The sequence below is a fragment of the Zootoca vivipara genome, chromosome 3 (genome assembly GCF_965207765.1).
Source record: "Zootoca vivipara chromosome 3, rZooViv2.hap1.1, whole genome shotgun sequence".
Classification (NCBI taxonomy): domain Eukaryota; kingdom Metazoa; phylum Chordata; class Lepidosauria; order Squamata; family Lacertidae; genus Zootoca; species Zootoca vivipara.
Window position 1 is genome coordinate 4,508,599 of NC_142586.1, and position 13,121 is coordinate 4,521,719.

The 13,121-nt window shown below is 46.5% G+C and overlaps 2 protein-coding genes across 25 annotated transcripts in view; both read right to left on the reverse strand.

Annotated features, from left to right (window-relative positions):
* LOC118082609 (protein FAM228B) overlaps positions 1 to 2,373 on the reverse strand; it is a 31,893-nt gene extending 29,520 nt beyond the window's left edge. For 20 of the 24 annotated variants that reach the window (XR_015949280.1, XR_015949281.1, XR_015949283.1 and 17 more), the window contains exon 1: positions 1,878 to 2,057. Coding sequence is in view for 19 of the 24 variants with exons in the window: in XM_088667135.1 (XP_088523261.1) it covers positions 1,878 to 1,976 (99 nt within the window). In the remaining 5 variants the exon portion in view is untranslated. Of the gene's footprint in view, positions 1 to 906; positions 2,058 to 2,193 lie in introns of those variants that run through there. The other 4 variants (XM_088667129.1, XM_088667120.1, XM_088667121.1 and 1 more) reach the window with 4 other exon arrangements.
* A 5,195-nt stretch (positions 2,374 to 7,568) lies between these two features.
* On the reverse strand, positions 7,569 to 11,076 carry KCNRG (potassium channel regulator). The gene is made up of 2 exons (XM_035110360.3): positions 10,478 to 11,076; positions 7,569 to 8,489 (listed from the first exon to the last, which is right to left on the reverse strand). Exons 1-2 carry the CDS (start codon positions 11,050 to 11,052, stop codon positions 8,237 to 8,239), a joined length of 828 nt encoding a protein of 275 aa, XP_034966251.1. The 5' UTR covers positions 11,053 to 11,076; the 3' UTR covers positions 7,569 to 8,236.
* Positions 11,077 to 13,121: the final 2,045 nt, after the last annotated feature.

Below are 13,121 nucleotides of genomic sequence, written 5' to 3' on the forward strand. Positions count from 1 at the left end.
AGGATTGGTTTAAACTTAAATGGGGCTTATGGTAAGTTATCTTGCCAGTGGTGTTTTAAGTATTACACATGGATTTTATTATAGTTTTTGAGTGGAAGCATAACTGTAATTCTGCTTCCAGCTGGTTATGGATGGGCAATGCTTCAGCAGTGCTAAAGAGTCCTAGTGCTCAAATGACCGAAATCTACCGGTAGTTTGTGTGTGACAGACAGCAGAGCCAGAGTCTCAGAAATTCCAGCAGAGGGCTGAAGCCTCTCTCTGATTGGCTACCCAGCCAGCCTGCCAGGTGGAGCCAGCAGAATTGTGGCATGTGGTTAGGGTTGCCAGACTTAAGAGAGGACAGGACTTCTCTGCCTTTAATTGCCCTGCTCTCTTTTGAATCTGGAAACCTTAGAGAAACCAGCAGACCCTTTGTTTGGAAATTAAACAAAGGGTCTGCTGGTTTCTCTTTAAGGTTTCCAGACTCAAAAGAGAGCAGGGCAATCAATTAAAGGCACAGAAGTGCTGTCCTCTATTGAGTCTGGCAACCCTACATGTGGTCTGTATATTTTGCATCTCTCAACTATTAAATTCTAGCATTGCTGTTAATTAGTTTATTCCTATCTGCAAAGCAACCTTTTCTGAATATGCACCTTTTCTAGTTAAGAACATTGTGTTGCTTTACATGTTACAAAAGTCCTAAAATAAGCTGTTTCCATGTAGCAAACCATACAGAGTAGTAATCTTTGAGGGGTCAGACAGGGTTCAGGCTGAGAAATAGGGCTTGGTCTGAGATGGGAGGGTGAAAGAGGAGAGCGCAAAATATGGTCTGAAGCTCAACATCAAAAAAACCAAGATCATGGCCACTGGTCCCATCACCTCCTGGCAAATAGAAGGGGAAGAAATAGAGGCAGTGAGAGATTTCACCTTCTTGGGCTCCTTGATCACTGCAGATGGTGACAGCAGTCACGAAATTAAATGACGCCTGCTTCTTGGGAGAAAAGCAATGACAAACCTAGACAGCATCTTAAAAAGCAGAGACATCACCTTGCCGACAAAGGTCCGTATAGTTAAAGCTATGGTTTTCCCAGTAGTGATGTATGGAAGTGAGAGCTGGACCATAAAGAAGGCTGATCGCTGAAGAATTGATGCTTTTGAATTATGGTACTGGAGGAGACTCTTGACTTGAGAGTCCCATGGACTGCAAGAAGATCAAACCTATCCATTCTTATGGAAATCAGCCCTGAGTGCTCACTGGAAGGACAGATCCTGAAGCTGAGGCTCCAATACTTTGGCCACCTCATGAGAGGAGAAGACTCCCTGGAAAAGACGTTGATATTGGGAAAGATGGAGGGCACAAGGAGAAGCGGACAACAGAGGACGAGATGGTTGGACAGTGTTCTCGAAGCTACGAACATGAGTTTGACCAAACTGCGGGAGGCAGTGGAAGACAGGAGTGCTTGGTGTGCTATGGTCCATGGGGTCACGAAGCGTCGGACACGACTAAACAACAACAACTGAGATGGGAGAAAGGGATGAGGGGAGTGTCCCAGACGTGGTTGGACTACAGCGCCCATCATGCACTGCGGTGGGGGGGAGGTGCAGCCCAAGGGCGGCCCAGCTGCTTAGAGCGCAGGTGCTGAACACGCCGAGGATGCAGGTTCGATCCCCGTGTGGGACAGCTGCTTCTTCCTGCCTTGCAGGGGGTCGGACTAGATGTCCCCCAGGGTCCCTTTCCAACTCCACCGTTCTAAGGTTCTGTGCCCTCTGAGGAACCGCTTCTCAAGACTGAGAAGGGCCGGTCCGCAGGGGCGGCTGCGGAGATTCGGCGGCCTTAGGAAAGCGAGGCTGAGCCGGTCAGCCCGGCCCCGGGGGTCCCTCTGGCCGTCGCCACTCACTCGGTCGGGGAGGCCCGGAGGAGGATGGTGCTCTTTGGGCGTGGATGTCATTGGCCCCCGCTTCCCTCCGGGGCTCTCGCTTCCCTCGGGGGCCTCCATGCCCGCCGGCCCGGCCCGGCCCGGCCTCGCCCAGCACAGCACAGCCCGCCGGGGTTGGACGCCTCTTCGCCGCGCGCCGAGGAAGGACGCCGCGCGCCGGCCTCGGAGCGTCCCTCCGCCGGGGAAAAAGAGTCCCTCGGGTTCTCCTTCCTGGAACTCCCTACGGAGTTCCGTGGCCCCCGCGAAAGGCTTCTCCCGGGTAGTGGTTGCCTCTTACCGGGCTGGGAACGGGGCTTCGGTTGGAAACACACGCGAGTCCCACCAGCCCCAAGAAGAAAACGGCAAGTCGCCTTGCTGTATTCATCCGCGCAAGGCGGCATCGTAGCCATGGCGATTTGGGGCGAGGAAGGAGCTCCAATCAAAAGGGAGCGCGCTGCCTGAGGAGCCAATCGCTGGCCTCTGCCATTCATCCGCTGAAGAGGCTCGTGGTTGCAGCGATTGGCTTTGGAGAGACGACGGGGCGGGCTGGTCCTGCAATCCGCTTGCATGTACTTTACTGTAATTATTTATCACTCAGCCGGGGATGGTGCGCCTGAGCATGTGCAGAGAGCCAGCCCCTCCCCAAGTGCCTCCCTGAAACAGCTGGCAGCAAGGATGTGGGGACTAGCCACTTGATAACTAGTTATAAATTATCTGGAGAAACCAGAGTTTCCATAGCAGTGGAGACGCCCAGCGGACACATACGGACATTACCCAAACATCATGGATAAACAACAGGAAACATTGATTGATCTGAGGTGACTGTTTAATTTCACAAAGTCACAGTGTTCTCTTGCAGTGTGTTGGCCGGGTATTGCACAAATAGGTAAGAGTTTGCAGAGAAAGAAGATAGTTGGGTTTTGGATTTGCATCAGCAAAACCCTGACAGAAATGAGGTTCTGGCCAATCAACCTTTTGTGGGCTATGCTTTCTCAAGCAAGCAATTAAAAAAAAAACATGTGTTCCAATTATTGCTTCCAAAACTAATGAAGAACTAGATAAAGAAGTTTCATCTTGGGGAGCTTTGAAGACCTATGCTATACCAGCCCATCCAGTCAACCAGTGTTGTTACCTTGCTGGCCTTGTCGCCTAACCTGTGCAACAGCAAGCAGGCCATCCGAATACTGGTGGTGAATTGGTGACCATGAATAAAAACTATCCTTCACAAACTTTTGGCTGCCCCCTCTTTTCCTCTTGCTCATATCCTTCATTTACGTTGCTGTTTCTCAGGCCTATCTTCCTTTAGAATGACCCTTCCTGAGCTCCCTGCCTATTTGCTTCCTTATCTCACCCTTCTTCCTTGACTTTCCCGTTCCTGCCCGCAATGCTACTTCTTTCTTTGGGTTTGTTATAAGCAAAGTGGCCTTTCATGGTTCTATCATCAAGAAGCCAACTTGCCTATGATGCCTGATTTGATTTACAGTAATTGATTTATTATATTTCTTTGCCGCTTTCCATTCACATGAACCGCAAAGCGGCTTATAAACAAAAAATAAAAATAGCAGAATAGAACATAACAAATATAACATAAATCACATAGAATAATTAACAAATCATTAGTATAATGATTACAAATCACCAGTAAACCAAATACAATCTATATAGCACAAAACAAAACAACAACAAAGCTAATCAGCACATTTACAACAAAAGTTATTAAAGCTTTCTGCACCCAGGGATAGAAAGATGCAGAAAGCTTTAATGGCTTGGAAAAATAGCCAAGGGGACTGGGTTGTCAGCTGAGGAGCCTCTCAGGAAAGAAGAAGGAACACCAGATAGCTATGCTGAACTAAAGTAAACCCACAGAAAACAAACACTCCCGCAGCCTTGGAATTAGTAAGAAGGGCAGCACTATGAAAAGAAGAAAATGAAAAATATTTTGATAAAATGAACGCACAGAATAAAACTCATGTGTTGTAAGAGGAAGGGGTATGTTGCTGTTGACCATGGAGAGGAGTGCTGAAAGAAAGTCAATTTTGTGAATCTGCAGCCCTTTTCCACCTGCTGCACCCTGGAAAGCTTTCAAAGCCACCTTGAGACAGGAAATGAGTTGCAATCCAGACACTTAATGGCCAATTCTGGATCAAACTTAAGGCCATGTTCATATGTCAGGTTTTCATGCTGCTTGGTAAATTTGGTGAGGGGTGTTATTTTGGGGGGTGGGACACAGTTGACTGACAGTTCCTTCTCATACTAACATTCCTCCCATTGCTTCAGACTGAATGATTGTGTTTATACAACCAAATACTATTTTTAAAAATGGAGTGTGGCAGACAAGAGAGTTTGTGAAGCTGCATAGGATATAAACATCTGAATTACAGTAGGATGTGGTAGCAATGCAGTTTTTGTAAAGCAGTGAGATGTTCAACAAGTGTGCAGATTCCAAGGGGGTGAAAGACCACATAGGAAGGCTCCAACTAGATCAAAACCATGGGCAAAGAGTTGATGTATTGCTGCACTTTGCCATTTGAAACAATAATTCTACCATGGAATCTGAACGGTTGACCATTAATAATATCAACCAGGATCCTATTTCTAAGAGCTTCCTGCAAAATCTCATCTTGGGATCTCAATGGGATCACATTATTAAAAAAAAATGCTTTGAAAGAATTATTGGTATTACTTCATCTCATGAACATTACATGTGTATCAAACAAAATTATTGGGGGGGGGGGCTTACACGTGAAATGTGTCTGGAAACATTTACAGTCTTCTTCCATTATTTATACTTTACACCAAACACTTTTCAAGAGCATTTGTTGCACACATTTCATTTTTGGTGGTTTTAGTTTTGACATATCTCAGTCCTGGGCTGAGCTTTAAAGGTTTTTGCGTAGGCCAAAATTATCTCTCTCTCTCTTTACATTTCATACCCTCATAATGGGATGAGATGAAAAATTGAAATTTGGACGGCATGAGGTAACAAAGTTGGATCACTTGATATGGAATGACCCAGATAGCAGAACTTGCAAACATAGATTTGACACAAAGATTGCAATGTAGCCACAGGTAGATGAGATGCAGGCTATGATCTGAATTGTGATGATATATGTAGAATGCTGATAAAACAGCAGACTAATTATTCATCTGTTGAATTTTAAAACTTTTCCCTTTAGCTGAACTCTGGAAAGTGTAGTCTGCTGACACTCTGGAATTGCTTAGTGGAATGCTGATCAAGGGGAAAACCCATTCCAATGGGCAACAAAACAATGGAGAAAACCACACACATTTTAACCTAGCCAATGTTTTTCTGCTGACATAAACATTGTGGCCAAATTAACCTGTGGAGGAAGATTTGTAGGGCCACAGATTTACAACTCCTTCATTCCCAGATAGGAAAGTACTTGGACAGGTGATACCTCTCTCCCAATAGCACCTGAGATTCTGGGAAGGATTCGGCTGAGGGATTCCTGGGGAACAAATGGTGGTGGGCTGGCTCCTAGGATCGAAAAGAGGCAGGTGAAAGATCTAGCACTAGTGTGGGTTGCCAACCACAACATAGCCTGGGAGTAGCAGATATTGCAGAATGGCTGAAGTGATGCAGGTTGGAAGAAAGACCACTGACCAGGGCTGGCCCACCCATCAGGCCGCTGCTTCAGGCAGCAGGATCCACAGGGTCAGAAGGTCCCAATGCAGCCCTTCATTCACCCCTTGTGCCTAAAGTAGGTCGTCACTCTCTTCTTCCTCCCTGATGGGGAGAGGGGCACCATTTTGTGGTTCACCTCAGGCACCAATATGTCTTGGGCTGGCCCTACCACTGGGAGCTCCATGAAAGAGCTGGCTGTCGCTTCCTCCCTTAATGTCATGCTTAAATAATAGAATTGTAGAGTTGAAGGTACCATGAGAGAAATCTAGTTCAACTCCCCTACAATGCAGGAATCTTTTGCCCAACATGGGACTTGAACCCACGACCCTGAGATTAAGTGTTTCATGCTTTGCCCACTGAATTATCCTCCCATTCCAGCATTTGCTTCCGGCCTCAGTATCTTTTTGTGTCGTATGACAGAGAGGTAGACTCCAATAAAGACAGGATACATTTTGAAAAAGTGAAAAATTATCCTGCAATGGAAAAGTTAAAAACTGTTTTGAGTCCCCCTTTAAAACAAAAATACCGAAACTTTATTTATTTTATTTATTTATTTATTAGATTTATATACCGCCCTTCATCATAAGATCTCAGGGCAGTTCATAGAATAAAAAACAGGATAAAAACAAGTAAATAATTAAAAACAAAACAGCAAAACAATAACCCCCCTTCCCACAGACACATTTAAAAGACTGTAGAATATTAATCAGCCAAAGGCCTGGTTGAAGAGGAAAGTTTTTGCCTGGCGCCTAAAATATATAATGAAGGCATCAGGCAAACCTCCCTAGTGAGAGCATTCTACAAACAGGGAGCCACTACAGAGAAGGCCCCGTTCTCATGTTGCCACCCTTTGGGCTGCACATGGAGAACGGCCTCAGATGATGAACATGGAGTCCAGGACGGTTTATATGAAGAGAGGTGGTCCTTCAAGTATTGCGGTCCTGAGCCATTGAAGGCTTTATAGATCAAAAGCTGAGGAGGTCTTTGTCTCCTACCCAATGTGTGTTTGATTTGGTCACCAAACTTTGTTTTAAAAGTACAGTTTACACCCCTCTCCATAATACTGGGAGACAGCGGTCTTTTGTCTCCCAGAAGCCCTGCATTATTGCATCCTTCTAGCTCAAGAGCTTTTGGTGTTTCCTTTCAGTCATAAGGATGCTTAGGAAAAATATTTCTACTACAGTACACTTATGAAGAAGTTGTGCTCCCCCCCCCCGTACTTTACAAACACGTTGTATCATACCTATACGAGTCCTTCACACTTTAATCTGTTTCTTTCTTCCTTGTAGCATCATCCTGTTATCTCTCCTACACAGAAGGGCGGCCTTGGTTTGGGACAAAACACAAATGGGCAGCCTGGAGTTGACAGTGCCAACACTTAGGTCCTTCTTCCTTTCCTGTTGGAAAGGACAAAATGGGCTACCTACGTCTGCCTGCATACTGGTAGGAGCCATCTCCTAGGGCTGAGGTTCCTTCTTCCTCCACCCCAATAAAATATTTGAGGGGGGATTGCCATTCAAATGGTGTGTGTGCACCATGTCATGTGATTATGTGGGGTGGGGCAGGGCTTACCTCCCCCAACCCCAATATTTTATTCAAGTTGGCTCCCCTGCCTGCCTGCCTAATCCTGCACTAAGGCAAGGTATATATCCAGTGTCCCAGGTGGGAATGGGTGATAGACTGATAGGTGTGGAAATTCGTTGATGACTGTTAACGACGGCAATTGGTCCTACAGGAAAAAGCAAGGGGTGAGATGGCTTTATAATGAGATAATAATAACAACAGAATGAGATAATAATAATAACAGAAGTTGCTGAACTGCAACTCATTACCAAACTTAAAACCATGGAAAGACCTGGTCTGAATAAAGACATTGGATTCTTATCTCATTATACATGATAAAGCTTTCTTTAGCCATCTCACCCCTTGATTTTCCCTGTAAGACCAATTGCAGTCATTAACAGTCATCAACGAGTTTCCACACCTATCAGTCTATCACCCATTCCCACCACCCTTCTGAGTAATACCCCCACACACCCTCTTTATACATAAGGGTCTGGAGACTTCTGTTTCAGTGTATCTGAAGAAGTGTGCATGCACACAAAAGCTCATACCAATGACAAACTTACTTGGTATCGAAGCTGCTACTGGAAGGATTTTTTTTTTTTTGTTTCAACTACGCCAGACCAACATGGCTGCCTACCTGTATTTAGGACAACATGCAGGCTTAGGGGGTGTGGGGATCTCCATTCAGAAATCAAAGATTACAGATTTCAGTTCCTTTCCTAACCAGAAAATTCACATGAAGTATAATCCTGATTACTGTAATGCTGTGATACAAGATGGTTGCTAAATATGGAAAGTGCAAATGAAATGTCTTGGTGCACTTATTTCAGGTCAACCATTCAGACCATGATGCCCTTGTTCTCTCACTGGATTTTCCTTGCAATAGTAGCATGTGGTAAAAGCAAATAAATATAGTAGATAGAAAACTATTTTTTCATTGGATGTGAAAAACTTGGGTTATTGTAAGTTAATGAAGTAATTTAGACAAACTTCCATATTTACCATTCAAATATCCAGTATCAGAAATCCAACAAATATGGCATATTGACAGCAAAAATATGTGTCCTGCTATTGTACTCATTCTTAGCCTTGTTAATTTCACACTCGGCTTAAAAAAAATCTTCATTATTCATTTCTGTTTATGCACTTGGATTGGCTGTGTTTGTGATATAGTGGTGCCTTGTTGTGTTTGGCACATACTAATGGAAAAGGTGTCTGGCTGCCTTTTTCTTTCAAAACTATAACATTCAATTTTTTCTTCAGCGGAGACGGTCCTAGTGCTTATTAAACGAAATCCTTCTTTGAGTAATAAGTCAACCAGCAGGCCAAGCACATTTGTTCCATTAATCAATTTCCTCTGATCAGGTTTTATAGAAACATATCTGGAAAAAATCATGAATAAATGTTAGTGCCAACATGTACCCAGATAGTATACACCTACACTTGGTATTTTGCCTACCAGTGCAATAAAAATGATCAGTAGCAGTCTTGCCTTAGTTATTGCACATGCCTAAATATAAACTAGAAATGGATTAAAGCAGACAGCTGAGGTGTAAGGTATATAATGAATGTATATAATGAATGTAGTAGAATTAGGAAGAACCTATTTGTATGAAGCAGGGTTTAAAAGAGAAAGTCTGAAAAAGGTATGAACATTTGTCAGAGTTGCATGAGAGTACATATGCTACCGTGTTTCCCCTTTTTTAAGACACCGTCTTATAACATTTTTTTCTCAAAAAAACACAGGGTGGCTTACTTTTGGTGGGATGTCTTTTTATTATTATTACCGATACAGTTTTTACGGTACACACACACACCCATGCGTGGGGAGGGAGGGAGGAAGGAGAAAGCCAGCCATCTGCCACCGACAAGAGATGGCAAACAAGCTGCCGTCTGTGGGCAAACACTCCCCCATATCGGACCCCAGTGGCTGTCAAGGAAAGGGGGCTTTCCTCTCCCTCACCCCTGGAGATGGCGAGGAAGGAGCAACACCACGCTTCTCCCAGGATGCAGCGACTGGTGGCTCCTTTCGAGGGTGCTTGTGCAGGGGAACTTCACAGGAGTTTTTGCTTCCTGCCCCTCATAGCGCGCATCTCTCAACATGTCGCCTTTAACGGCACCCAAAATCAGTGCTGACGCTTTCCCTCGCAGCCAAGCCAGAAATTAAGGAGAGGGTTTTTGCAGTTGCCTTTGCAGCTGCAGACATCTTCTCTGATGTGTCTTGGGCCTCGGGAAACTTTGTTGCCAAGGGAGCGCCCCAACCAAACTCCATGCAACCTTTCCCCTCCCCGCCCCTGACGCCCCTTTCTCTCCAGATCGTGATCTGAACACCCCTGACCCCTTCCCCCTCCCCAGGGGAGCGCGCGCCGGTGGTAGGGAGGGAGAAGGGGAAGCGCGAGCCCTTCCTTAGTGCTTCAGCCTTGAGGACTCTCGCTCGGCGCCTCCTTCAGCGGCGGGCTGTGCTCGAGTCTGCCGGGAGATGGCCCGCCAGGCCGGGATTCATCGAGGCCACCCTCCGGTGTCGCCCCTTTGCTCCGTGCCTGGCCCCTCCCGCAGGGCTGGAGCTCGCCCTGGGCTCGCCGGGCGGCGCGCTCGCAGTGCCTCCGCAGCAGCGGCAGTAGCGGCTCTTCCTCGCGCTCCCGCAGGCTCTTTCCCCGAGGCTCCCGCAGGCAGGATGGTTGCCGTAGCCCGGCAGCCCTCGGCGGGCTGCGGGGCAGGTCCGTAGCTGGTGCGGGGTGGTGCCCTTTGCCGCGATCAGGAGCTGGGGGCCCCGGCCGCTGCGCTGCGCCATGTGCCCGCGCGCCCCTCTTCCTCTCACTCTCTATGGACGGGGGAGCGGGGGGGGGCGGCCCCGGGGTGCCCGGCTCGGAGAGCCCCAACCGGGCCGTGGAGAACTCAAGAACATAGAGAAAATGCTGGAGACGCAGCGGCGCCGAATCGAGGAGCTGGGCTCACTGCTTCTTCCAGGGAGACTTTACAGTGTCTTCCTGCGGCAGAGGGGCTGCCCGCCACCGGGACCGCTGCCCTCAGGGAGACAAGAAACAGGGTCCTCTTAAATGGCATTTTTAAACGCCATTTTCTTCCCCGTGCTTGCCGCCTCCGCTGCGTCGGAGTGCTGCAGAACAGCTGACTGGAGCATGGCTTCACAACTGAGCGCGCTCCTGCAGTGCCGGCTGCAAGGAGTGACTCTGTGAGTGGAGGTGCCTGTGGGGGTTGGTTTCCGCGGTGTGGAAGTATGTCTTATTTTCGGGGTATGTCTTATATTTCTCAAATGCTTAAAAATCCTGCCATGGCTTACTTTATGACTACGTCTTAAAAAGGGGGAAACACGGTATTTGTATTGTGTTAGCTTTGGAATCTAGAAAAATACCTTGCTATAAACTGATCACTGTAGTCAGTGCCACACTGGAAAATGACATCATGATGGGAAGGCCTCTCCAAAGAAAGGGGAATCAGCGACTTCTGTGAAGGGTCATTATGGCTTTTCCAAGTTGTTCCAACAAGCTTTTCTGAAAATACAGTGATTCGTCCAGCCAGTTCACCAACAGTGATGCTACAAGAGCCAAACACCCGGAAAAAAGCTTGACTTTCTTGGAGCAAGAATCGTATTTCCAAGATCTCTAGCTTTGGTTTCAACAAACTTTCTCGACTCAGAAGGTCAGCCAGAGAGGAAATTTCATAGAAATCAGCCTCTCTCTGCAGCCTCTGGTAGTCTGAGAAGTCACTGGGCAGAGAAAGCTGCCGTGTTCTTAAGAAGTCCAGAATATAGCTGAACAGAACTCCATCACGGTCTATAAAGAACTGGCCATTCACCAACCTACATTCTAAGTCATTGCCACCCAACATCCTTGCCAATCTAGATTCAGGGAATTGCTGTAGCGTAGAACGCCATGTTGTGAATTTCACTCCTCCCACATTCAAAATGCTCACATCTTGATTGTTCATTTTTCTCTTCTCCACAGGAAAACAGTGTCTTCTGGCAGAGTGTCTCCAAACTACATATGTAGAGGCAAAGAGCAAATCCTGTCCTGTGTTATGGGAGAGAAAGGCTGAGCAGACAGGATTCCCCAGCAACAACGTTGAAGTGTATAGTTTTGTTTACAAGGCTGGGCTGGTTGCTTGGGAACCAAAATACTGCAACTGAAATAAAGCATCATTATAAAAAAAAACATGTTGAAAGCCAACCAGTGAGATCCTGACTGGCCAGAACGGCATCCAGTTTAGGACAGATCATGACCTACTTCCTTCACCCACCACAACAACCTACCCAAATAAGCTGCCTATTTGTGAGGCAGATATTCACAAATGCTACTATAGCTCAGATTTATAATCAAGGAGATACATAGGTCTGTCCTGGAAGCAAACAAATTTTTAAATTCCTATCTTGGGCTACAATTCTAACCCCTTACGTGGGAGTAAAGACTTACTTCTAAGTAGACATGGTGGATATTTCACTTTACAGCCTTTGGGGACAGCAGCTGATCTTAGGAACAAGTTCAACATTTTTGTTAGATAAGCAGCAATTTGGTATTGGAGTTCTCAAAGAACTCTCAGGTCACTCTAAAGGATACTAATATGCCAAACCCTGGGTATGTGTGGGGTCAGGGGATGGGTAGTACCTCTGGTGGGGGACATGTCATGTTCATTTGGGGGCAGTTTGTCCACCTCTGGGCCCCACCCTGTACTTCGCTCTTACCCGCAGCTCCTAGCTGTCAGCATGAGAGTGGCCACAACTCAGGAAATGCCTTCGACTTGCCAGTTAATCCAGGTAGGGGTAGCCAATGGGTCTCAAAATCCTTTGTGGGTTAGGGGCTTCCTTTGCATGTGAAGACTGCCTCCAGTAGATTAAGCAGACAGGAATAATAGTGGGTCCAACAGTCAAGGAGGTGGTTTCTGCACATGCAAGTGAGGGGCAGATGGGGGTCGTCAGTCTGGGAAGGGAGCCCATGTACTCATCTAGGAGGACAACTCTCTGATCCTAACCATCTGCTGACTTGTAGGATATCTTTGGGAGAAGAATAAGTTAATGTGGAGAGGACTAAGATGGCTTCTTGTATGCCTCCTTCCACAGTTCCTGCAGCCAGGCTGATGCCAAACATAGTGCTCTGCTTTCCTTTGGACCCCATCAGTGAGGCCGGTGGGTGGGTTTGTCTGGACAGCGCTGGACCTCCAGACCCCCTTCCCCGCTATGCTGGCAATCAGCCCAACACCATCAAGTGACAATAATGGGTCTGACTCAGAAACAAATGGATCCCAAGCTGGCTGAGTGTCTCCCAGAATGCCCCATTTTGGAGCTTCCCATCAGCGGTATTTTCACTGTACTTTTAAACTAAGGATTTCTGTACTTTATAGGACAGAGCTGTTTTGAAGAGGGCAGAGGAAGACTTTCCCTCCATCGAAACCTCTGGAACAGTGTTTGGACAGCAGGCTAAGATGGCCTGATCAGCACCAGCAGCCTTTTTTCTTCCTCCACCTTTTAACATCCATCCTGAAGTTTTCTCAGGAATTCAAAAGATTGCACACCACTTTGTAACAATTTGGTTGGCCTAATTTATTTCCCTAATATGAATTTAGATCATATATTTTGGGTGGCATTCACCTAAACAGACCTGTCAGCAGAATCCCTGCATAAGGACTTCCACAACAGGGCTTACCCCCTCTTCTGCCCCTGGTACTCCCTGGAATTGGCTTGGCAGCATGAGGGAACCCCCAGAACAGCACGTGCAGGGGAAGGGGTTATCACTCTGCCTGGCAAGTTGGGAGTATTTGCACGGAATGAACAACTGGAAAAGTGTGAAGTTGAATTCCACCCTTTTGGATCAACACAGCTACCTTTAAAGCCAGCGAGACTTACTTCCAAGACGGGTACCGTATATTTAGGATCAGAGTCTAACTAGAAACTATTTTTTAGAAGTTAATAGTATGTATTTGTTCTTTCACATGTACAGCCAAATCAGAAATTGTTTTGCAATGTGCCATACTTCTGAAGTTTGGTACACCAGTGGTTATTACTT

What these genes read in the sequence shown, in the direction of transcription:
- KCNRG (XM_035110360.3), bottom strand. Translation starts at nt 11,052, where the DNA reads ATGAACAATCAAGATGTGAGCATTTTGAATGTGGGAGGAGTGAAATTC. An exon ending in AGTGATCAGTTTATAGCAAG is followed by an intron (nt 8,490 to 10,477) that starts GTATTTTTCTAG and finishes GATTTTTTCCAG; the next exon opens with ATATGTTTCTATAAAACCTG.